Genomic DNA, 25,065 nt, shown 5'->3' on the forward strand with positions numbered 1-25,065 from the left:
ACTACACCATTCACTTTTGTTGAACATGGTATTTTTGGGTTTTATTCTTAACATGATTTGTTACTCCTGAAGTTATAAATAAGTTAGATAACTAAGATAAAGTTATACTTAATGTTGGGGCATGTTGATTGTTCTTTAGGATGCTTCTGCCCCGGATAAAAAATTTGATTTGGATGTTTTGTATGACCCATATGTTATCCACTAAAAATATTCAACTGTAAAACTCCTTATTTTAGATAAATATTTGACGGCAAGCTGAAAGAATGAATAATTCTAAAAAAATTTATTTGGAAAATATTACCTCATTTTCCCACTGTGGTCGTATGAGTCTTCCCTTTTATTGAGGTGACATAGGATGCTTAATGGGATAGTATGAGGCATAAAGCGAGAACATTACATTGGAATATTAGAAATATAGATATGAAAAAGTATCTCTAGTTTGGAACATGGGTCACTTCTGTGGAAAGATAAATCACTTTCAAATAAGTATTTATTCTTCCCAAGCTTGTCTGTAGAAGAGTAGAAGAGGGCTCAAAATAAATATGCAAGTTTTTACTTTTGATAATCATGAATCAGATGGAACATACCATAAACGATAATATAAATATAATTGCGACTCTTGGATACAAGTATTGTTATGTAACTGTTGCGACTCTTAGGGTTTGATTTCATCAGAACTAACACTATACTGAGAGATTATCGTCCTATTCACTTAAACTGGAATGCAGATTTAACTCTCGGTTATGCAGTAAATTCATAAACTAAATGTGTAGTGAGTAGTCACATCAAAGAAGATTAGAATGAAGGTTTTCTTTAGCAAAATATTATCATAAAGGTGTGTCTTTACACAATCTTCAAGAAAGAAAAAATAATAAATTTATGTGTGCCAGAAAATAAAATGAGCATCAATCCATTCATAGAGTGAGTGATATCACCCATAACATTTGTCAGCAATCTTCATTGTAGTATATGACTGAATGAAATAATGCTTTTTATCATTCATTGTGCACATATTTACATTATTTGTGCACAATTAAGGAGGAAAATCATGATGTTATTTTTAATATCATTGAAAATTTAATTATCATGAATCAAATTAAATTTGTAAGCATATAAACTCACACAAATTTGAATACAAATGAGATCATCTCCACATGGACTGGCCTTTAGAGATAAATTTAAATTTTGAGCTAGGGTTAGGTAAAATAAGATGATGACATATGTAATAAGAGGAAATAAGTATTTACCATGACAAAAATAAGGGATGGCGTAACAGTAATGAGATGATATTGATATGGTAGAAGACATATAGCAGAAAATTATATTTAGATTTTGAATTATATATAAAATTAATAAGAAAGAGGGATATTAGTTAAGATACTCTTCTTACTAGTTGGTATTCTTAGTTTGATTGAAAATTTTAATTAATAAAAGATCATATGTAATATATGAGGGATAAATATAGTATGTAAAGGAATATTGAGATTTCGGGGGTTATTGAATTGACGTATTTATTTTAGTAGAAGATAAATGGAAGGATGGAGAAGAAATGAGATAAGAATTAAAGTAGTATTAAGGAAGAGGTTACTAACTACATATACATAAATAAAGTAGCTCAAGATTTATTTATGATAAGAGTTTAAGATTATGAGGTGTGAGAGAAATTATTTTTAATTGTTTAGGTGGAATATAGGTGTTGGGAATTTCAGGGCTCCAATTGACATGATATGAAATCAATTGCACAGCAGAATATCAAATTGAAAAGGGATCTAAAAAACCAAAACATACGAAGACCAAAAACATCCCCTTTCTTCATACTATTTTAATTCTTGTCTAATTTTGTTTTCCATATTTCTGCTTATCTTCTACAAAAATTAATACATCTATTCACTAACTCCTTTAACCACAATATTCCTTTAGGTACTATATCTATCCCTCATATCTTACATATAATATGTCATTATTTAACATTATAATCATACCAAGAATACCTCTAGACATATACATGTGATCCTCATAGCCCTAAATCTCATATTATTCCATTAACTTTGCTATTGGAAATATTATTTCTTCTTTATTTGGAGTTCATTGGAAGTAATACTTAAGGAAGAGGAATATAAGAAAGAGGGGCCACTCGAACTCACTCACATAAGTATCAAATGATGATACCCCATATATTTAGAGTGTTTGGGGAAATTTTCATGACCTCCATGGGAAAATTTCACGAATGTAACTATCCTGGTGAATAATTAATAAATGTCTCTAACAAATTTATATCCATCAATGTCCAAAACCCTAGTGTGTGTGACCTTCCAGGCACGTGAATCACTCTATTTGATAAGTTCAACGGCCCCGTAACCTTTATTGGGCCGACCTTATTAGTGAACTATATCACATATACATTAATTAATCAAGGATCAATATAACTCAATCGATTGGCTGAGTTGTTAGCCCATGGTGTGCCAAGCCACAACTCATGCCAAGAATATACAAAGGACTATGCCAGATCTCTCATGGAACATTCACCATCATCAGTTAAGATATATGTATAATTCCTCATCTACGTGAGACTCTCCAATGACTTAGGGTATAGTTAATTGCTCAACCGTAATCAATCATTCTAGGTAGTATTGATGCATGGTGAAAACATCGAAAAACACCTTCTTTGATATGTCCCCAAACCATGTAAGATATTTATTTGTATCATCTTCCTTGACTCAGTCTCCTCTAATCTATGCTCCACTTACACTATTATGACACAAATCAACAGTATTGATGATAGGTATACTATCAACGATGCATTCTTACGGATCTTTCAAGTGAACTCATTCCTTAAAGAGCACTCACTATATGTCTCTAATATACATTCATCACATGAGGAATACTAGACTATGATATTCTATCAGGATATTTTTATATCCTCCTCGCGTATCATTTGAATAAGAACGTTTAGAACACATGTTTAAAAATACACTTCATCATTTCACGTATTCATGGACTTCAACGATAAGAATCACATGTGCATTATGATGAGTATATATTACATCAATGAATATGGACACAAGACGTGGAATGTAAGATTGGACTATATGCCACATATTTCCAACAATAAGAACTTAAGTAGAGCGGGAGAGAATAATATAAGATAATAAGGACTAGTCAGTGTTATTAAGAGATAAGTATTTGTATTATTCAGTGGTTAGGAAGTAAATGATAATAATACATTATGGCTTTTGTATATTTATTTGGATCTTTATTTGGCCTTCTATTGGGCCTCTTCTTTGGGCTGCACTTGATGGAAATATATATGACCGGCTAGTCAATCACACATTTCATATCTCATTCCATATTAATCAATACAATATATTGATTACATTGCATGTGTGATGCTTATAATGAAGTCTAAAAATGCATGATTATACCTAGTGAATTATGATGAGATCATAATATAGAGATCACTGGTTTTTAAGTATGTGTTCTAAATATTCCTGTTTCAAGGACATCAAATTAGCTTGATATAATAACACTATGTAGCCTCACTTAAATGAAGAGTATGGATGGTCCCAAAGTCATTAGTGTAGAGATACTGAGGATTGGTAGTGTGTGTGATTTAGAGGAAAGAGTTCATTGGATTTATACGTATGAATCTCTAACAGTTATTATACCAAACTTATCAATCATTTTGATTCAAGTCATAGTTGTGTAACTTATCCTTTGATCTAAGACACCAAGACATCTTGTGGAAAGACAATTTTTCCTTGAATATGGCCTATGAGTTCCCAATCATGAAATTCTAAACCATCTTAGTTTAGGTACAGTAAGACCAAAATGAGATCATCCACCCTCAATATAAGAAGAGAAATCTCAAGGAAGACCATACTATGAAGTCCTCAACCAAATATGGGGAATATTGGAAAACTCTTTGATAATTTTTTAACACATCAGCTTGGATGATCGATTAAGGATTTACTCATTAACCAATGATAATATGTTCCATGAGTAAGTAGATACATACTCCTTTGTATCTTCTAGAGCACGAGGTGTAGCTTGGTTCTCCATATGGTAGAAAGTCGACTTATTGATTAGGTCGAATCAATACACCATTTTGAATGCCAATAAAGGTTATTAGGCCATTGGAGTTGTTAAATATACTGATACATGGGCCAACAAGATCACACACAAATAGTCTTTCGGACGTGGAAAGATATTCTTAAAGGTTTGAGAGTTTTGTGAAAAATTTCCACTAAGTAGAAATAATTGCAATGCCCTGAGAAAAATTCACCCAAGCCAAATTTGGCTCTTCCCCTTATTCTCCCTTCTCTCCATAGCTCCTCTCAATTCCTGATGCAATTCAAACGATGTTATGATGAAGGCAGAGTGTGAACAGAGCTCGTCAAGGTGGAGGAGATTCAATGTTCCAATAATTACATGGATATGTCTAGAGGATGCACGCTTGAGAAACTCAACACGTCTCAATCAAGGATCCAATAAATCACATATTCAATCTGTGCCTTGGTGATTCAATTAATATTTCTGTTGATGTTGTTTTGATTTCGCTCCTGGTCTCACATTTTCAGAATTTCCATTGTTTCATCTATAGCAAGGCCCTAGAACCCATCAGCATGTGTGCTGCTCGGCTTCCTTGGAATATTGCTGCTTACATGGTGGTGCTCGTCGACTTTTGGAATGCTTGAACTCTCTATGCTTCCCAACTTTGGGCTGGGTTGAGTGATGTTTTGCACATAGTTGATCGAAAAAAACCCCCCTTTATATTACATTATTATTTATTTAATTATAAATTTATTTCTTTTATTCTCTATTTAATTTTAAATTTATTTCTGTAAAAATATAAACAATAGACTTGAGAGAAAGATTAAGCTCAAAATTATTTTACAAGCCATTAAAGCTCACATTATTATAACACATTTTGCTTGAAAATTAATTGGGCCTTTAAATTCTATTAAAATCGAAATAAAATTTTTAGTTAAAAAAACATTCTAATCAATGTATGAATTTGAAATTCCCTTAAAATGAAGATAATTATAAATAAAATGATGCTAAAATATACTTAAAATATTTCTGATTGCATGCATCAAAGTGGATTCATCACACAACCACATCATTTAAAATTTTTATATTATTTTAGGGATAGCCAATATAAACTATTGTCCATGAAAGGAAGACCATAATCATTCTGAAAATTCCTTGAATCCTTTCATTTTATGGATATAATGGAGTTACCATATTTTTGGCATTTCGAGCACTAGTATCTATATCATTTAAGTAAACCAGTTTCTCATCAAGTTTAATTTTGCTCTTTAAAGAGGTTGGAAGGATTATCATATACGCATTTCAGGTAAATGATTTATGGATTGAACTAGAGATATCCAAAACAGTCTAACCCAGTTGATTTCACATGTGGATTACAATTCATTAGTTACAAATTTAGTTGAGGTAACTCAGCACAAGTTGACTGAACCCAAACATCTCCAAACTCTTTTGAGTTATTTCAGGATTAGATTATGTTGCAAATGCCAATTTTTAGAAGGCTTTCAATGCCCCCCCCCCCCACATGTTCTCTATTCACAATATTCCCAACCAACTCCGTTGTTATCATATATAGAGAGGGAGAAGGATCAGCTGTTGTAGTGAAACCAATTTCTTATAGGCTGAGATGTGACCCAAAGAAAATTTCATCCAAGGTGTGTGATAAATGAGTGTTGGGAAAGGAGGGGATATGTATTTCACCAGAATGATCTCATGACATTTAGAATTATAATATCTTTAGAGTTGAGGAAAATACACTTATGAAACATTTAGATCAATCATAGACATTGGGCTGGTTATACAGCTATTGCCTTTTGTTTCGAACTGTATTTTCTATATGGCTAAGAGTGAGATGAGCATTTAAAATAGATCTTCATTCCACTTCTTTGTCATCCCTACTAACAAAGTTGAACATTTGAGTCCTTCACTTTGTAATTTGAATATTCATCTGGAATTTATTTGACTTATTAATCTGAATATTCATATTCATTCACCTTTACATGAGCTACTATCTGAAATGATGAGAAAGGTGATTTATTAGTGGTAAAATAAGAATCATGTGTTTTTTGAGTCTGAAATGTGTGTGTTAGATATAAGTGTACTAGATTATGGATCATAAGATAGCACTTTAGTGGTATGAGTTAAATATATAATGAAATTTGAATTTTTCATTCAATGTTCCCTATTTTATAAATTAGAGGTACTGAGGTTGTTAGAATTTGGGCAATAAGAAACCATTTTAGAGGAACTCCAGTATAATTCCATCATTTATGACACATTAATCACAAAATTTATAATTAAAGGTTTTATTATGAACCAGATTTTTTACTTCCAATAATATAAAAAAATGGTTTAAAAAAACTCATAATTACAACATTTCCAATTAGCATACAAGCTTCTCATCATAAGGAAAAGGATTGAGCAGAGTTAGGTTTTTCATCATGACAATCAGTCATATATCTGGTCCCAATTTTTTATTTTAACATCTATATTCATCCTTAAAAGATGGATGGTTTGGAATCTAAAGAGTACCATGGTGTGATCCCATTTGGGATGGAATCGTTTAAGGATGGTAATGGTTTGTGGATGAGTTTTCTTAGAGACACAATCACAACCCTTCCATCGATTACATACTAATTCTTGAAGGGACAGGTGAGGAGGTGGTGTGTAGCTTGAGCTCAAAATTGCATGAGAGATGAGCTTAAGCTCCCTTAAGTTGATGTTGAATAATAGATAAGCCTCCAATGCAGCTCTAGAGACACGCTTGAGTTGTACATCAAGTCTGAGAATGTCACCATTTCTAGTGTGTTCTTCTCCGCTATTTTCTTGGTTAGTTAAGGCCATGCAAGCCCCCTTTGGCTCACTGTCCATTTAAGTCCCATACCATCTCATCCAAGGGTCAAGATGATGGGAAATCTGAACTGAAACTGTTTTCTCAGTAGGTACCATTTGGGATACATGTTTTAGGGTGAGAAATGGAAATCAATGGGTTGGTAGAATTATACGGCATACAACAAAATATATATTCATGTATCATTTGAATTCATGAATACAAATAATATTCATTATTATTCAGGTGCCATGTTTATAATCAAGTCCAAGTATGATGATATCATACTACGGTGATTATGTTTAAACACATCATCCAAAATACTTGTTTTCGTATGATACTTTGAGCCTGATATCAAAATATCCTACTCAAATGGCACAAGGCATTCTAGATCACATGATGCTTAGGGTTGATATTATAATCATTCATGTGGAGATATTATGAAAGGATTGTGGGTGCCCTCCCTTTGGGGAAGGATCAATGAATTGATCTGTTTGAATCCTAGGATGGTTTTAAACCAAAATATCAACTAGGTTGATTCAAGGCAATTTTGGAGAAGTCCTTAGATTTGAGACATTAAGTAGGGATAGTGGGTATTCTTTAGGAAATTAGTTCACATAATTAACCTAGATAGATATCTGTATTGGTTTATACCTAGCTGTCAACCAACTCGAATCATGCCACAATTATTTAAGTGATCCTCAGACCTGAGATTCTATTGATATCATGTCGATGTTCAATTTTATTTTGACTATGATCTACAAGTCTCTTATCACATGATTTGGGATAATAAAAAAATCGATGGATTGCTAACTGACTTAATATCTGTCTCATTCTTTCTTATTTTTCAGATGCCAATACTTGTCATATTTCTACAGAGTAGAATCCTCACTTGAGCATAGAATTCCGCCTAAATGAACCACCCCAATGACAATGAATAAATTCATTCATCTAGAATCAAGAGAACAACGATAATAGTTACCGATAATCAGCTAGCAAATTTGGTACTTATGTCTAGTAACTTAACAACATTAAGTAACATTAAGAATATTTATTTTAATCGTAGTTCATTCATGTGGAAGGATGAATAACTTAAAACATATATGATTGTTGACCAGAAATTTAGATTACATGAGTGATAACTTAAAAGCATTCCTCACTATTGTTTACTCCTGAAAATGATTGAGAATATAACACATCGATATTCCCAATCAGACCCCATTTTCATGAGTAAACAATAGCGAGCAATGTATTTTTTGTATCATAGAAATACTCTGAGTTCTAATAATATTCTTACTAAAATTATTTTATAAAATAACCATCCAATCAGACTTTCCAAAGCTGTGGAAAAAATGAAAATGTATTACAACGGGAGCTTTTTCTCAGAGAGAAGCATCTCCTTTAATCAAAAGTGGTTATTGAGCAAAATATTCAGGTATAGAAATATGGTTCTCTTTGTTGTGTTTTTTCTTTAATGTTTTTACTTTCATTACTTGTAACAATTAATTGCCTAGATGGGGGTTTCCTAAATTTTGAGATATGGAATCATCAAAGTATAAAAGAAAAGCTCCCTGGATATAATCAGACCCTTACTTAATATTACAATTACAATACTATTTTGACAAATGATTTGATCAGTGTTGTGACGGCATCACCACATTCCTATTTAAACATAATATCTGTTAATTCTCCCAGTTATTCAGCTCAGCCATAGTTTTTCTTCGGCATTCCTCTGATCCAAAAAGCACAGCTATTAAAGTGAAACTCCTCTAAGATAAAGATGAATCAAATCTGAGCTTCAAACAGGAAGACAGAAGTCTATTCCACTTGTTTTATAAGTCTTTTTCTTCGACCAGTCAAATTAAGGCCTTTGTTCCACTCAAACCAGGATAAATGGAGAATTTCAAAACAGACTTCTAGTGAATAACAACAATACTTTAGATGGCCAAACTATGTCATAATAATTGACCCCATCCATGTGGCGGTTTGCGCCGTCCATGCGAAGCCCCATGAATTGGTTCACTAGCTGACGCGAAAACTTGAACTAATTGCTAAATGGAGAGTGCACAGATCAAAGGAATGGGTCTCTGGCCAATGCGTTGACTACGGAAGAAAATGGGAGGTAGGCTGCACTACTCGGCCTTCTTCCGGGCAGAAGGCTTTGACCGTTCTGCCTGAGAGAAGAGGATGAAGACCTGCATGAGGGCAGTGACAAGAAGCAGGCCTGAGCCCAGCAAGGCCGCGCCCTTCCAACTGGACAGGAGTGATGTCAGATTGAGGAACCAGAAGGCCCCGAGGATCAACGACACCGACCACACCACAACCACCTGCCAAGGTCAACGGTCAAACCCTAGTCAAAAGGAAAGGGTTGACTCAGCATACCCACCAGCAAAGATTTCTTCGGGCGACCAATTGGGACCCGCACGGCATGAGAGAACGTGTCGTCCGCCACGTGTTGATCGAGCAGAGCATCCTGGAAAAGAGTAAAGTCAACGGCAGTTTTCTTAAATTGGGTTCTTGGGAATAGATTTGCGGCAGGAGGCGGGGGCATGCCTTGGCTACGAATACGTCTTTGCACCACTGCGATACCCCAGATTCCCCCTCTGGCAGCTCTCCCATTGAATGGCGCTTAAGGTGGACGTGGACCTGCGAGAAGCCGCCGATTTAACTCTTTAAGGTCAACGCCGAGGACCAAAGATCCACCCGAAGAACTCACCACTGAGGGCTGACCCTTGAGAATCCGAAGCATGGTGGGCGGGGGCGAGGTCTTCGGGATCGCCACTGTGATGTCATAAATAGCCGGAACGAAGGCGCGCATGTTGTTGACCGCGGACACGAATCCCTGGGGGGCAAAAGGATTTGACTTTAAGTAAATTCATTTCAACCCTAAATTAGCTAAAGTAAGAGAGTAATTACCTTTGTTCGAGGAATTAGAACGTTTCTTGGGACAGGGAGCCCCTGAGAAGCAGCGTACTCTTGAGCTGCTAAAAGCTTAGTCTGCGTGAAACGGGTTCCTTCCACAAACAGAGCCAGCCAGAATGGTCGGGGAAAGTCCTTCAGCCGTTGAAGTCCTGACTGCACATATACCGCACATATGAGAATTTAACAGTCAAATATATGGTCAACGGTCAAAGGTTTGGTCGACGCTAGGGGTTTGATATTTACCTTTAAAGTTTTCTCGTCCTTGGCCCAGCTTCTCTCCAGGAAAAGATACTCGGTGAACCACATAGACCATCCGATGACCTATAAGAAGAAGGAAGAATAGTAGGCATTTATCATTAGAGATAACGTTTTAGTTATTGCTTATCATGATCGTTATAATTAAACCCTTAACGACCATTAAGCCGTTATCATATATGGTTGTCTTGCACAATAATGTAATCGGCGCCATTCTTGTTAGCAGTATTGTTTTCAATTTACCAGCTGACGGATACCAAAGACAGAAAGATAGCAGTATCAATAACCGATATTGTTATCAAGCAAGACGAAAGTATACGATAACAGTATACAGATCGACTTATCAGATATGAAACATGAGGCAGAGTGAAGGCTTCAACTTACGGGAAGGAACTTGGATGATTTCTTCATGACAGCCAGAGCACTGCCAAGGCAACCAGAGCGCTGAGACAAAAAAAAATCAGTGATCATTAGAATTAAAAAAAATCCACTGAGAAATGAAGCTGATAAATAAGTTGTGCAATCTTCGATTACAGTGTAAAGCTAAAGAGAGCAAGGTGTAATGCACCTGAGCCAAAACCCAACCCACGAGCCAATCGATGTCGCTTCTGTGATTTGAAATGACAAGGGCGTGTTCCTTACCTGAAAATAAAGGAGAGCCAACATAGAAACTAGAGGATTAGAAATTTTCAGAGACCAAAATTTCAATTGGAAAATAATTTATACATTTGTGATGATAAATTAGAGAGATTCAAGCTTTAAGTAAGAAACTGCGCTCACCCATATGATTAAAAATGTTTGGATCGGCAAAAAATTCAACCTGCAACAAATATAAAAGAATGATCTCGATTAATAAATTACAGGGCGAACCAAATAAAAATAAGATGACGTCGATATCCTTCTCAGCATAGAGGCAAGTAATTTTTTCCGAGGGAGGTGAAGCGATATAATCATAATAGAATCGCTAATCTCGATAAATCTGGGCACTCTAAATAACGTCATACGTCAAAAATTAGTGCCTCTCAGCGAATGTCTAAAAACGTTAATCGTCAAATAATAAAAGGGTTGATAGAAGTGACGAATATCTGACAGACCCATTTTTTTCTCCAACACACAGATTAACCGCAAACTAAACTAAAAATTGAACGAGTCCAAAAAACATCACAATTTTTTTTTAAATTACAACATCACAATTTATAGCTTCAATGGACATCATCTTGAACACAACTTTCCGAATTCTGATGAATTTGCTTAAGTATATCGATGAAATACTTTCATTCCATGCAAATCAGATATAAACGAGGGAGCCGTGAAGTTTTCGAGGAGAGTGGAAGAGTAGAAAGAAAAACCTGAACGCCGGCCCACCAATCAAATATCCAAACGAGCTGCAGCCACAGTAATTCTGCAACGATTCTGTTCAATTTCCTGTACGTGCTCTTCGAGAAGGGTCTCACCGTGGCGAAGAGGATCGCCTGAAAACGAATGAAAATTGCGCAAAGTTCCGCTTTTTCAACATGATTCCAAGAGAAAAAAACAACCGACGGTGAATTCAGAATCGAAAACACGATCCAGTTACAGGAATTCGTCAGATAAAGAACAATCCTTGGATGATTGTGACTGCAATCAACGCTGCCCCTTTTACGGAAGGAAAACCCTAAAATCGAACGAAGAGAGATTCAACGCATGCGGCCGGCGGCACGAATTCTATACCTGAATGAAATTGACGACGAGTCCGGAGAGGAGGAAGAGAATGCCAAGAGGAACCACCACCAGCACCGCCGGAATCGCCATCACCAGGTCGAAAACTCGATCGAGATAGTGATGAAACAGAGACGAACGCGATGCAATCACCGAGTTCTCTTTCCAGACTCGTCTGATGATCTCCTCAGCGGCCCTCCCATCTGCGGAAGATCGAAAAGGAAGCGTTTTCACTAGATTCAAGATGAATCCCAGAGATCTACAGTAAAGAAAAAACTCAAATCCAGTTCTTTCACAGGGAGAAAATCGACACATACCAGCCGGTCAATCGTCGAATCTCTCGTTTGGCGCGGAGTCAGAGATCTGACCTCCGATCTCGCCACCACCACAGTTCCTCTTCCTTGCACGCAGAATAAGATCACGAAATTGCAGTAATAACGAGCCACATAGGTAGGAAAGTTAGAGAGAGACATAAATGCAAAAAGGGATAGTCGGAGAGAGACATAAAGCTTTAAATAGGGATCTTAGAGAGAGACATAACGGTTCAAACTTTTGAAGGAAAGTTAGAGAGAGACATAAAGCTTTAAAACGGAAACGCTCTTCTCGAAGTTCTTCCTCTCCTTCGCTGATCTATCGCAAATTTGAAATCCAAATATTCGATCGCCTTCAATTTCTTATTCCGTCGATCCGAGGAAGTCGGAGGAAGATGGAATTAGCGAACGGGGATGAAGAGAGCTGGTCGCGTGACGCGATCATTTACGTCAATGGTGTTCGTCGCGTGCTCTCTGATGGTCTAGCTCACTTGACGCTTCTCCAGTATCTCAGGGGTGAATTCTAGCCGATATCTTGTATTTTGCATGAATCAATTCGTGTCTGATGCGATGAATTTTACGTTTCCGCAGATATCGGGTTAACAGGGACGAAATTGGGTTGCGGTGAAGGCGGTTGTGGCGCCTGCACGGTGATGGTTTCCCGCTACGATCACTGCACGAACAAGTCAGAGTGAGTGCGGCGTCGTAATCTGTTTATCAATTTGAGTTCTTCCGGGGATTTTCGAGTTTATCGTACTGATGGAAAACTAATCTGTCGAGTTATTTACTGTGAATTATGAGATTATGGAATCTTTTAGGGTGGATTTGAAGAAGTTTTGTTGTTTCAAAACCAAATCGTTTTCATTGATTAAATAGCGCACCTTCTCAATGGCGCGATTGCTTTGTGCTGCAGGCATTATGCTGTAAATGCATGCTTGACTCCCTTGTATTCCGTGGAAGGAATGCACATAATCACAGTAGAAGGCATTGGAAGCCGTCAGCATGGATTGCATCCTGTCCAGGTTTATTTATTTGCATTTTTAAGCAAATCTGCATGTAATATGCTTTTTTGCTAATTTCGTCTTCTTATTACATCACCTCAAGCAACCGGGTTCTTGCTGTATCTCCTCTCTTGTTTCTTTCGGCCGCTGTTTTCATATCTGTTTCTTTATTATTCTGCATATTCATGTTTGACTGCCTCATGGTATCATTCTTTCTTCCTATATTTATTTCTCTTTTGATCTATAGTTTTTTCTTTCTGTTTCTTTTCCTGTCTCTCTCAAGGTCTCTATATCTCTGTGTCTCTATATCTCTCTTCCGTTACAACCGTTCACATGAAAGAGCCGTTGAATGACATGGAATACTTATTTTATCTGTTCACCATGTCGTGGACAGTATACATTCCTTTGTATTTTTGAGAGACGCGTTTCTGAACTTTTTTGCGCCAAATTGTATGCTGGATTGACTGATCAATTTACAATTTTTTTTATCCAAATCCTTATCCAGAAACATCTGGCCCAAGCCCACGGCTCTCAGTGCGGATTTTGTACTCCTGGCTTTGTCATGTCTATGTATGCCTTACTAAGATCAAACAGAACCTTACCGACAGATGAAGAAATAGAGGAGACTCTGAGTGGAAATTTGTGCCGGTGCACTGGTTATAGACCAATTTTAGACGCTTTTCGGGTGTTTGCAAAAACCAATGATGCCATTTACACCGCCTCATCTTCCCCAAGTAACTTTTCTAATGGATTTATATGCCCTTCTAGTGGTCAAATATGTGACTGTGGTGCTGGCAATTTTTCTTGTGAGAGGACTGTAGAACCTATTTCTCAAAATGAAACAGATGGAACACTGTACTCAGAAAAAGAGCTGATTTTTCCGCCTGAGCTCAGACTGAGAAAACTGATGCCACTGAAATTAAGTGGTTCTAATGGGCTTCAGTGGTTCAGACCTTTAAAACTGGAACATGTTCTGCGACTGAAACTGCAATATCCAGATGCAAAGCTCATCTCGGGAAATACAGAAGTGGGAATTGAAGTGAAGTTCAAAAATGCACCGTACAGTGTTCTTATTTCTGTGTCCGGCATACCTGAGCTTAGTGAATTGAAAGTTACAGACAAGGGATTGGAGATCGGTTCGGCTGTAAAACTGACTGATCTCCAGAGTTTTCTTAAGAAAATGGTTCGAGAGCGTGATTCTCATGAAACATCAGCTTGCATGGCCTTTGTTGAGCAATTGAAATGGTTTGCTGGTAGACAGATCAGAAATGTGGCTTCTGTTGGTGGAAACATCTGTACAGCCAGCCCAATTTCTGACTTGAATCCGCTTTGGATCGCGGCTGGCGCAAAATTCAATGTGTTAGATCCCAAAGGAAAAATTAATACTAAAAATGCAAAGGATTTTTTCCTGGGTTACCGCAAAGTTGATTTGTCTCCAAGCGACATCCTCCTGTCTATTTTCTTACCATGGACAAGACCCTTTGAATTTGTGAAGGAATTTAAGCAGGCTCACCGAAGAGATGATGACATAGCACTTGTAAATGCTGGAATGCGTGTCTATTTCACGAGAGTTCATCCAAACTGGGAAGTTTCAGAGGCCTCCATTGTTTTTGGGGGAGTGGCTCCCGTATCCTTCCGGGCACTTAGAACAGAATCACTTCTCAAAGGGAAGCTATGGGATGAGAAACTTCTAGAGGATGCATTGAGCAGCCTAAAAGAGGAAATTTTGCTCAATGACAGTGCACCTGGTGGGATGATAGAATTCCGCAAGTCTCTGACTTTAAGTTTTTTCTTCAAATTCTTTCTGTGGGTCTCTTCTCTGTTGAACACAAGCACAGAAAACACAGACCACCAGGCCACCCGTATGCTTTCAGCTATACGGCCATTTGAGAGGCCACCATCAGTAGGAACCCAAAATTATGAAGTAGTAAGCCATGGGACATCTGTGGGACAGCCCAACGTTCATCTTTCAGCAGAGCTTCAGGTATTATCCTCTTTTCCTCGAATTATGTTTTTAACTTTTTCTTTTTTATAATTGTAGCTCTAACTACACCACATCATCCACTCGAATCATGTTCCTCATATGAAATCCCAATACCACATATTGATTTGTAGAATGTTATTTATATTCAGGTTTCAGGGGAAGCAGAGTATGCAGATGATATCCCAATGCCCCCGAATGGATTGCATGCTGCCTTCATATTAAGCACAAAGCCACATGCTCGAATACTCTCTGTGGATGACTCTTCTGCTAGGTCCTTTCCTGGCTTTGCTGGAATCTTTCTATATAATGATATTCCTGGTAGCAATCGCATTGGGCCAGTGGTTCTAGATGAGGAACTCTTCGCCTCCAGTGCTGTCACTTGTGTGGGTCAGGTATGAGACTTTCACATATGCCCTTTAACATGTTGTTTTTGGGATTCTTGGGGCGATTAATGTTTCATATCAGGTCATTGGGGTGATTGTTGCTGACACGCATGAAAACGCAAAGAAAGCGGCACAAAAAGTAGTCGTTAACTACGAGGAGCTTCCAGCTGTGTTATCCATATGTGATGCTATCAACTCCGCAAGCTTTCATCCGAACACCAAGAGAGTCCTGACCAAAGGAGATGTAGACTCGAGTTTCAAGTCTTGTGATCATGTTCTAGAAGGTGACGTTCAGATTGGAGGTCAGGAGCATTTTTATTTGGAGCCGAATAGTTGTTTGGTATGGACAGTTGATGGTGGAAATGAGGTTCATCTGATTTCATCTACCCAAGTAAGTTTCATGTGCTAATGTCTTTGACATTTCAAATGAAATAGAGTAGATGTTCATGTTGGGGAAGGGTGAAGAGGAGAAGAGTAGATGTTCATGGGGTTGGAAAGTACAACGGTAATGATCAGAGGATAGGTCAATTGGAGGAGGCAGGGATCAACCAGGGGCAAGCTGCCTGACAGTGCTGTGAAGCAGAGACGATCATGAGGTATGGGGATTTCAGAGGGCGAGATGGGGCTTAGACATCGAGGGGAGGATAGACTAGGGACTTCTACTTCATTGTTATTGCCAGCCTGCTAAGAGGGAAAGCTGCCCTATTTAAAGAGAATACATATAAAAAGCCAAATGATCAATCCACACCTAATGGGTTAAAATGACAAAACTAACCCTAGATATGCTGGAGGATACTATCATAAGTTTCATGTGCTAATAGGGTAAATCTTCCCTTTTTTATCAGGCACCCCAGAAGAATCAGAAATATGTGGCCAGTGTGCTCGGTCTTCCATTATCTAAGGTGGTGTGCAAAACAAAGCGTCTAGGTGGTGGATTTGGTGGAAAAGAAACCAGATCAGGTTTTATTAGTGCTGCAGCTGCTGTTGCCTCTTACCATTTAAAGAAGCCGATTAAACTAACCCTTGACCGAGATGTAGATATGGCTACCACGGGTCAACGACATAGTTTTTTTGGAAAATATAAGGTGTGTGGCAAGTTGGAGGTTTATTAATTAAATATTCTGCTTATCCCTTCATCCATCTTTCTTATTTCAGGTGGGCTTTGCAAACACTGGGAGGATTCTTTCTCTGGACGTTGAAATCTATAATAATGCTGGAAATTCGTTGGATCTTTCACTTGCTGTTCTTGAGCGTGCGATGTTTCACTCCGATAATTGCTATGATATTCCACATATTAGGGTTTCTGGTCAAGTCTGCTACACCAATTTTCCCAGCAATACGGCTTTTAGGGGTTTCGGTGGGCCCCAGGGAATGCTTATTGCAGAGAACTGGATTGAGAAGATTGCCACAGAGCTCCACAAACGCCCTGAGGAGATACGGGTGAAGTTTTTCTCCATCTATTTATCAATTTGAAAACATATATATTATTGCTTATTCATGCTCTGCAGTTTTTTAGAAATGAACGAAATGGGATTCTAGATATTTATAATGGAAAAGGAGAAGTTGGCTGCATCGTCTTTGTTCTAGTCTAAAATGATGATTGATTCTATAATCTTCACTCAATGCTATTATTTTAATCAGGATATTAAAATAATATGCACGGGGATGAAATATTATCATCAAATGAAAATAATGTAGACACAAGCATATTCATCAAGTATCAGTGTCATTATTTTTGTTTTAAAAAAAAATCAGTGTCATTATTTTCATAGACAGAAGTGAACTGATTGATTAGAAATCAAAGATAAAGATCAATATTCTAGATTTTCTTGCATGGCAGGAAATTAATCTTCAGGGTGAAGGTTATGTTCTGCACTATGGTCAACAGCTTCATAACTGCACCCTTGGGCACGTCTGGAGTCAACTGAAGGAATCTTGCAACTTTCGCAAGGCATATAAGGCAGCGAGGGATTTCAATGCTTCAAATCGGTGGAAAAAACAAGGAGTTGCACTTGTCCCCACAAAATTTGGCATCTCCTTTACAACGAAATTCATGAACCAAGTATTCAATGCCTCTACTTTTTGGTCGGTAGCCATTTTTCACCTTTTTCTTGAAACGCATTATGAATTTTCTAGTTATGTCTATCTAACAGGCTGGAGCTCTCGTTCAAGTGTATATCGATGGTAGTGTTTTAGTAACCCATGGAGGTGTTGAAATGGGACAGGGCCTGCACACGAAAGTAGCCCAGATTGCAGCATCCGCCTTCAATATACCTCTTAGCGCTGTTTTTATTTCGGAAACTAGCACTGACAAGGTAAAAGTTCAAAATTCATTTCGTGATTATAATCCTGTTGGTCATCCTTGAAGAAAAAGATCATGTTAGTCACCCTTTTTTTACCCCATAGGGAAAGATAAATGTAGAGCCACCGGGAGAAAAATATGTAGACAGAAGTGTGATACGAACCTGCTGGTTCGTATCAGGGAGAAGACGAGAAGGGAGGGAGAAGTCGCAGGGATGGTAGTCGGCATGCCGGGATGGACTATGGCAGGATAAGGGAAGGCGGAATGGACGTCGCCTACATGAGGGGTCCGGCGGAATGGAGGTCGCCGGAGGAAGCCAAACACATTCTTGTGATACTTCTTGACTGTCCTCCTCAACGGAGGGCTGTTCTATTTAAAGGGATTACAAATGGTCCAAATGACCTAAATGCCCCTATTGGGCTAAATGGCGAAAGAGACCTAGATACGTGGGGGTCGTATCAAAGTGTAAATCTGTACTTAAAAGAACAGACTCAATTATACTAGAGGGTTCCCTACCCTTCCATAGGGATAGGAATCCTATGCAATGTAAAATACAGTAATTCCATCTTCGATCACTTCTAGCTCCTAATCACATCCTTTTTTTTATCCAGGTACCCAATGCTTCTCCTACGGCAGCCTCAGCAAGTTCAGATATGTATGGTGCTGCTGTCTTAGATGCATGCGACCAGATAAAATTGAGAATGAAACCTGTTACTTCTCGGCTGGGAGAAAACGCATCGTTTAAGGACGTACGTTTAAAACATTCCATAGGTTTAATTAAGAGAAGATTGTTACATAAATTATTTGCTGTATTTATGCCATTCTTAATTTCATGTCTTCCCTGTTGGTACTTTCATTAAGAAAATATCCTTTTAAAGTGTAACCCTGCATCAGAGGTACTTCTTTATATTAAATTCATGTTGGGATGAAATTTAATCCCTGCCTTGTCTGTTCTATGATCAGGTGGCGATGGCATGCTATCTAGAGCGTATTGACTTGTCAGCTCATGGGTTTTACATAACTCCGGATATTGGATTTGACTGGGAAGTGGGTAAAGGATCTCCCTTCAGCTACTATACCTACGGAGCAGCATTTGCCTCTGTTGAAATCGACACATTGACCGGCGACTTCCTCACTCGAGACGCAGACATCATCATGGACCTTGGATATTCTCTCAACCCTGCCATTGATGTAGGCCAGGTACACTGATACTACTCTATGACACTGCAGAAGGGTATTTCTGTCATTTGCATCTAAGATAATTTCCCCTGCGTTAGATGAAGACATACTCAAAGTAGGGCACGGGGGAGAACATGAAGATAGATCCCCAATCTGGAATTCATTCAATAATCAGGGATCCCATCATACACCATCAAAATTTCCCTTTCGATTCCTCAAAATTATTGATCCTGACTTTAACCCTTTATTTATGGGTTACCTCTTGAATTGGGGCTTCAAGACTTCATTTTTTGTTCCCTTTTCTTAGGTTGAAGGCGCATTTATTCAAGGCTTGGGGTGGCTGACTTTGGAAGAATTGAAGTGGGGTGATGGTGAACACAAGTGGATCAAACCTGGGCATCTCTACACTTCTGGCCCTGGAACCTACAAGATTCCAACTGTAAATGATATTCCTCTTAAATTCAAAGTTTCACTTCTTCAGGTAATGTCTTCATCGAAACTCTGTTATTTAATCATAGCAGTATCTTCATGATCATCAAATCTTCACCTTTATCTGCTCCTTGCCAGGGCTTTCCAAATCCAAAAGCTATTCATTCATCAAAGGCCGTGGGGGAGCCTCCATTCTTCCTTGCCTCTGCTGTCTTCCTTGCCATCAGAGATGCCATTGCTGCTGCTAGGGCAGAGGAAGGTTATGAGGAGTGGTTCACACTAGACAACCCCGCGACGCCGGAGAGGATTCGCATGGCTTGCATTGATCGGTTCACAAAAGACTTAGTTGATGCTGATTATCGCCCCAAGCTGAGTGTTTGAGGAAGACGTCCACTTCAGGTCTATTCCCATCCACCTCTGTATCTATCTTTCTTTACCTCTCCACTTATTTAACTTAATGTGAAAAATCCAATAGTAATATGTATTCGGTTACAAGATAATCAGGTCTCAAGGACCCAATACGATGGGTCCAATAAGACCAGGTCTTGTAAGTGCATTATTACAATAGTAGGACTTGCAGGGGTTTAACAGAAAGAAAATAAATGTAAAGAAGCGAAGATATCTTCTGACACACCCCCTAAAGCTGGGAGATGAATATTCCGGAGTCACACTTGCCAACCAACTTATGGAAAATGCTCTCCGGTAAACACTTTGTAAGAATATCAGCCAAATGATTGGATGATCAGACATATTGCATCTTCATAATGCTCTTATCGATCTTCTACCAGATAAAGTGCTTGTCTATTTCAAAATGTTTGGTACAATAATGTTGAACAGGATTGTGGGTATGCTGATGACAAACTTGCTGTCACAATGACGTATAACAGGTTTGTCTTGGAGTAATCCTAAATCTGTAAGGATCACCCTGATCCCCAAAGCTTTACAAATCCCTTTGGAAACAACAAATAATGATGTTTTGGCTCTGGACCTAGCAACCACATCTTTCTTTTTTACTTCTACAAGTTACCAAGCTCCCTCTAAGAATGAGAAATATCATGATGTTGATTTCTGGTCCACAACAAACCCTCCATAGTCTCCATCAGTGTACACTTCTAGAGAAATGTCCCCTCCTTTAGTAGTAGACCTTGTCCCACCATACTTTTCAAAAAGACTAGCACTCGATGAATGACAATCATATGTGTTTCTTTGGGGCTTTGCATGAATTGGCTTAAGCTTCCCACTATAAAAGAGATGTCCAGCCTTGTATGGCTTAGACATATGAGTTTTCCAATCAAAAATTGATCAAGATTTCTGTTCAGAAGATTTTCAACTTTACAACTTCCACGCCTTATGTTTGGTTAATTGGAATTGTGGATGGTTCGTAGTCTAACGTATTAATCTCTTTTAGAAGATCAAGCGTATACTCTCTCCAAATCCTTCATCAGAGTAAGAAAATTTGATGCCCAAAAAAATCTCAAAAGACCGAGGGACTTGATCTCAAACACCTTAGATAACTTAGTGTTCAAATGATGGATATCCACTTCGTCAATGCCAATGATGACTAAATCACCAACATACTCTAGCAACCCCCCCCCCCCTAAAGTGGTATGTCTAAGAAATAGTGTGATCCTAATTACTTTGTCTATATCCTATATATTTCATAGCAATAGATAATTTTCCAAACCATGCACACAGAAACTACTTTAGACTGTATGGTGCTTTCATCAAATAACATACCTTCTTTTTCTTTGTTCGAGGGGAATACCTAGGTGGTATCTGCATGAATATCTCCTTCTCTAAATCATCATGAAGACATTCTTCACATCTAAATGCTGCCATTCCCATCCTAATATTCCCAATTATTCGGATAGTGTTCAATTTTTCTACATGGGCACATGTCTAACTGTAATCGATTCCATATAATGTGGTGTAACCTTTAGCCACTAGCCTTGATTTATAGTGTTCTAGTGAGCCATTGGAATTATACTTGATGGTGCATGCCCACTTATACTGGAAAATAATTATGTTCTAATACTTTTCTTTCAAGGTCCATTGCTTCCTACCACTTCATATCTTTCATATCCTCTTCCACATATCTTGGTATAACAGTCCCATCTAGATGGGTGATAAATATTGATATGAAGGAGTTTTTCATAGCAAGCAATTTAGGATATTGGATGCATGCTTCCCTAGTTGCATGATCTCTTGCTCAAGGAAGACGATGTAGAAAAGCTCTGGCCAAGGTAGTGGGATATTGGAGGAGTTCTCTGATGATCCCCAATACGCATCAATAGTAATCGAATGGCGAATTAAGGTTTGACGATCAACCATTCCCTAAGTCATTCGAGAGTCTCGCACGGATGATGGATTATACATATACAATAACCGATAACGATAAAGGTTCCATGAGAGAGTTCAAACACTACTTGGTATCTTCTAGAGCACGAGGTGTAGCTTTTCAACCTATCGGTTGGAAACTTAACTTATCGATTGGGTTAAATCGATCCTTATTTGATTAATCTATATTTTGATATATCTAATTAATAAGGTTAGTCAATAATTTTTATTGAGCTAGTAAAGTTATTAACTAGAATGATACATGGGCCTAGAGGGTCACACACATAAGATCATAGGGGTATTGGTGAATATATTTTACTTTCTAGGGTTTTTGAGAAAAATTTAAGTAAAATATAAATAGGGAAGGGGCACTCATTTCAAGTAACTAGGCCAGCCAGAATTGAAAGCCTCCCCCCTTTTCCCACTCTGCTCTCTTCTCCATTCAACCAAAGAGAGTGTCTTCATTGTGAGAAGATCTTCAAGATTTTCAAGGAGAGTTGAAGAAGAAGTGGTAAAGATCCAAGGCCAATGTGATATTGTGGATACTTCTGGAGGTCGGACACGTGAATGTCTTATGAACGATCTCAGAGTGGGAAAGTCAAGGGTGGAACAAGTTCCAGATATATATGATGTATTGATCTTATAGATCCATTGAGAATCGATTACACACTTCCGCATCATGGAAACCATGTTTACATGGTTGAACCAAGGTACATAAACCAATAAAGATGCCATAGGAGATAAAGTTCTCACCTAATTTAACCAATGGTGTAGATCAAAGAATATTCTTGAGCCTTTCACGTACCTCCCCCAAACTTCCTACCTCATTTCCTTGGATTCTTCAAACATGGATTTTCCTTTTTAGAGTACTCAGCTTCAAATTCATCTTTTAAATTATCTTAGGAAGTTATTGCATTTTCTTGGATTGTACAAGATGGCCTTCCATGCTTCTTATAATACTAATTGATATCATTGTTCTTATTGTTGTAATATTTATAGAATAGCCCTTCTCTAGATTCCCATTTTTGAGTATTTGGGTCTCCCTGAGATGGTGGATGCTTATGTAGCCTCTGTTGCACAATTCTGGTCATTAGGATTGCGCCATTCTCCCCTATAGAGGGTTCTAACACCACTCCAAACTTGTCTTCTTCTTCAAGCATATGTTTGATAGCCTCTTCTATATCAGGTACCTTCTTCCCATTCAATAGCTGGGTTCTCATTGGGTCATATTCCATATTCAGACCCATCCTAAATATGTGGAGCGTGTCTTTTATGACATATTCTCTCTCCTCTGAATTTGGATTTTTAACTGGATGATAGTGATTGATTTCTCTTTGAATCACTTGCAGATGGTTTGTATATGCAGCTACAGTCTTCTCTCCTTGCTCATGGTTTGTCATTTTTATTATCAGGATGTAAATACACTAGTCTCTTTCTTTAGGAACTCCGTTTATGAGTATGATCCCAAATCACTTTACAAGTATTTAGTAGTAAGATTTTTTTTACACTTGTCCCGCCATGCATCCCAAGAGGCAAGCTCAAATAAAGGCATATTTCTTCTTCCAATTTTTTGTAGCCCTCCTCCATTGGATCAAACACAACATAAAGATGGTCTAAAAGATCATTTACTTCAAGAATAAGTTTGATATATTGGACCGAGTGTAGAAAATTGAGGCCATCATACCTCAATGGTTCTGAAATACGTAGAAAAATAATATGGATCACTTCATCATTCACCTTGTGTTCCTCGTCACTTCTACAATTGCTTTCATTCTTTCTTGTTCTGGTTCTTTCTGCATTGTCGCCCATTGTAGGCATTAGATTCTCCCGACACGATGCCTCTTTCTCTCAAGAACCCTTTGCAGTCATAGTCTGGACTACATAAAATGAACGAGTATCCTCAAGATGGTGTGATAGGGTGGCTGGGTACAATAGGCTAAATACATATTAAAAAATATTTGATCTCCAAAAATAAATTTTCTACATACATATTCTGAGAAAACTGAATGACTCTTAAATGATTAATCTTGTCATTTAGGAATAGCTTTGAGGATTTTGGACCATTTTTTGAGAGAAATTTTAAATTTTTTGTCTTAAATTCAAAGAAACTCAGTTATATTTTTCATGAAACTGATTTTTTTTTCAGAATATTCTATGTAATTAGTTTTTTTATAATGTATATATGTATATATGAACATTTTTTAGCCTTATGTTACACAGTTTATAAAATTGACTTTATTAAAATATAAAAATATGAGTTTATATCTTGATAAAAATATGTGATGAAATTAGAAAAACTATGGGTTCTTTACATGTAATTTATTTTCAGATGTTTAAAATATAATAGTATTTTTTTAATTTTAATTTTGGTAAAAAACATTTAGACTGAAATTATACCGAAGTTTAAGCATAAACAAAAGTGAATGCGGAGCAGAACGTAATTATATTGAATTTGAATGGAATCCGTTCAATTTTTTTATGATGAGAAAACATAAATTGAAATTGAAAGGGAAGATGAATGAATTTTTGGTGACTTTGAGGGAGATATAGGATATCAGACATTAATTACAATAAACGAGATAGAAGAATTGAGGGAGAAAAGAATAAAAAAGGACAAAGTGAGTCAACAATTTTGCCAGTACACATGGTGCAGACATGTATCCCCGCAATTGATTAAAAAGTAGGAAGGACGTTGACACAGCACGCAGAAACAAGGGTCGTGTTAGCTAATGATGAGTCAATATTTCCATTTTTATGTGAATGACACGTGTTAGCATGTCATTCACTAGGAAAAGGGAAAAAGGGGAATATTGTGACGTGGTGCACGGCAATGCGACGCCACATCACATAATAATGGAATAATAAAATCTACTTTTTGGTACAGCTACACGTGGCGATTTTGAAGCGCACGATTGCAGAAGACAAGGCCATTGCACAATCATTAAAGCATCTAATGATTGGACATCTTAACTGAAACAGAAAAAAAAGAGGAGGTGTCAACGCCAATGATGAGGATAGAGAAAATGTGAACTACTAGGATTACTCCAAATTTAAAATGAGATATCTAACAATCCATAGGTCTGATTTAGCTTTTTTTTTCGAGATGCTTCATCTCTCCCTCCTCTCTCCATCCATACCCTCTGATTTATAATTAGAGGTGTGAATCACTATCAAAATAAACCTTAAACTTGCTTCCTACTCTGTGGGCTGACTGAAAGATAGTATTTTTTTGGGATTCATCAAGTGTAGTCTTGGTGCCTTGGGTGTGTGGAAGAAGAAACAAAGAAGAGGGAGACCTACACTCTTAAATCGCTGTGATAGTAGAGGAATGGAAGGATCTACAGTAAACATCTTTGCTTTACATTGTTATTTCTCGACACTGTGGTG

At 37.6% G+C, this 25,065-nt stretch overlaps 2 protein-coding genes across 5 annotated transcripts; one reads left to right on the top strand and one right to left on the bottom strand.

Moving 5' to 3' along the window:
- Window positions 1-8,660: 8,660 nt before the first annotated feature.
- Window positions 8,661-12,227, bottom strand: LPAT2 (lysophosphatidyl acyltransferase 2). Its single transcript, XM_078578695.1, has 12 exons — window positions 12,070-12,227; window positions 11,765-11,955; window positions 11,404-11,526; window positions 10,835-10,874; window positions 10,623-10,696; window positions 10,439-10,498; window positions 10,043-10,120; window positions 9,794-9,952; window positions 9,594-9,719; window positions 9,431-9,523; window positions 9,264-9,350; window positions 8,661-9,204 (listed from the first exon to the last, which is right to left on the bottom strand). The coding sequence occupies exons 2-12, from the start codon at window positions 11,843-11,845 to the stop codon at window positions 9,010-9,012; spliced, it is 1,116 nt and encodes a 371-aa protein (XP_078434821.1). The 5' UTR covers window positions 11,846-11,955; window positions 12,070-12,227; the 3' UTR covers window positions 8,661-9,009.
- Window positions 12,228-12,358: 131 nt separating this feature from the next.
- LOC144705854 (xanthine dehydrogenase-like) lies at window positions 12,359-23,185 on the top strand. Of its 4 annotated transcripts, XR_013582124.1 has the most exons (16): window positions 12,360-12,579; window positions 12,655-12,754; window positions 12,977-13,085; window positions 13,570-15,048; window positions 15,198-15,440; window positions 15,514-15,822; window positions 16,277-16,516; window positions 16,587-16,871; window positions 17,272-17,493; window positions 17,585-17,746; window positions 18,345-18,482; window positions 18,697-18,933; window positions 19,220-19,393; window positions 19,480-19,740; window positions 22,773-22,864; window positions 23,028-23,185. XR_013582124.1 is itself a non-coding variant. In XM_078578693.1 (15 exons), the coding sequence occupies exons 1-14, from the start codon at window positions 12,459-12,461 to the stop codon at window positions 19,720-19,722; spliced, it is 4,062 nt and encodes a 1,353-aa protein (XP_078434819.1). In that variant the 5' UTR covers window positions 12,360-12,458; the 3' UTR covers window positions 19,723-19,740; window positions 23,028-23,185. The 4 variants fall into 4 exon arrangements, 3 of the variants coding, with proteins under 3 accessions (XP_078434820.1, XP_078434819.1, XP_078434818.1); XM_078578693.1 differs by lacking the exon at window positions 22,773-22,864; XM_078578692.1 differs by lacking the exons at window positions 22,773-22,864; window positions 23,028-23,185 and having other exon boundaries at window positions 19,480-19,841.
- The last annotated feature ends 1,880 nt before the right edge of the window (window positions 23,186-25,065 follow it).

Source organism: Wolffia australiana, chromosome 7 (genome assembly GCF_029677425.1).
Source record: "Wolffia australiana isolate 7733 chromosome 7, ASM2967742v1".
NCBI classification, from domain to species: domain Eukaryota; kingdom Viridiplantae; phylum Streptophyta; class Magnoliopsida; order Alismatales; family Araceae; genus Wolffia; species Wolffia australiana.

Coding starts and splice junctions, on each gene's coding strand:
- LPAT2 (XM_078578695.1), bottom strand. CDS start 11,845: ATGGCGATTCCGGCGGTGCTGGTGGTGGTTCCTCTTGGCATTCTCTTC. Junction 10,875..11,403: donor ATTGGTGGGCCGGCGTTCAG/GTTTTTCTTTCT, acceptor TATTTGTTGCAG/GTTGAATTTTTTGCCGATCC. Junction 10,121..10,438: donor AATCATCCAAGTTCCTTCCC/GTAAGTTGAAGC, acceptor TTCTTCTTATAG/GTCATCGGATGGTCTATGTG.
- LOC144705854 (XM_078578693.1), top strand. CDS start 12,459: ATGGAATTAGCGAACGGGGATGAAGAGAGCTGGTCGCGTGACGCGATC. Junction 17,494..17,584: donor CAACGAAATTCATGAACCAA/GTATTCAATGCC, acceptor TCTATCTAACAG/GCTGGAGCTCTCGTTCAAGT. Junction 17,747..18,344: donor CGGAAACTAGCACTGACAAG/GTAAAAGTTCAA, acceptor TTTTTTATCCAG/GTACCCAATGCTTCTCCTAC.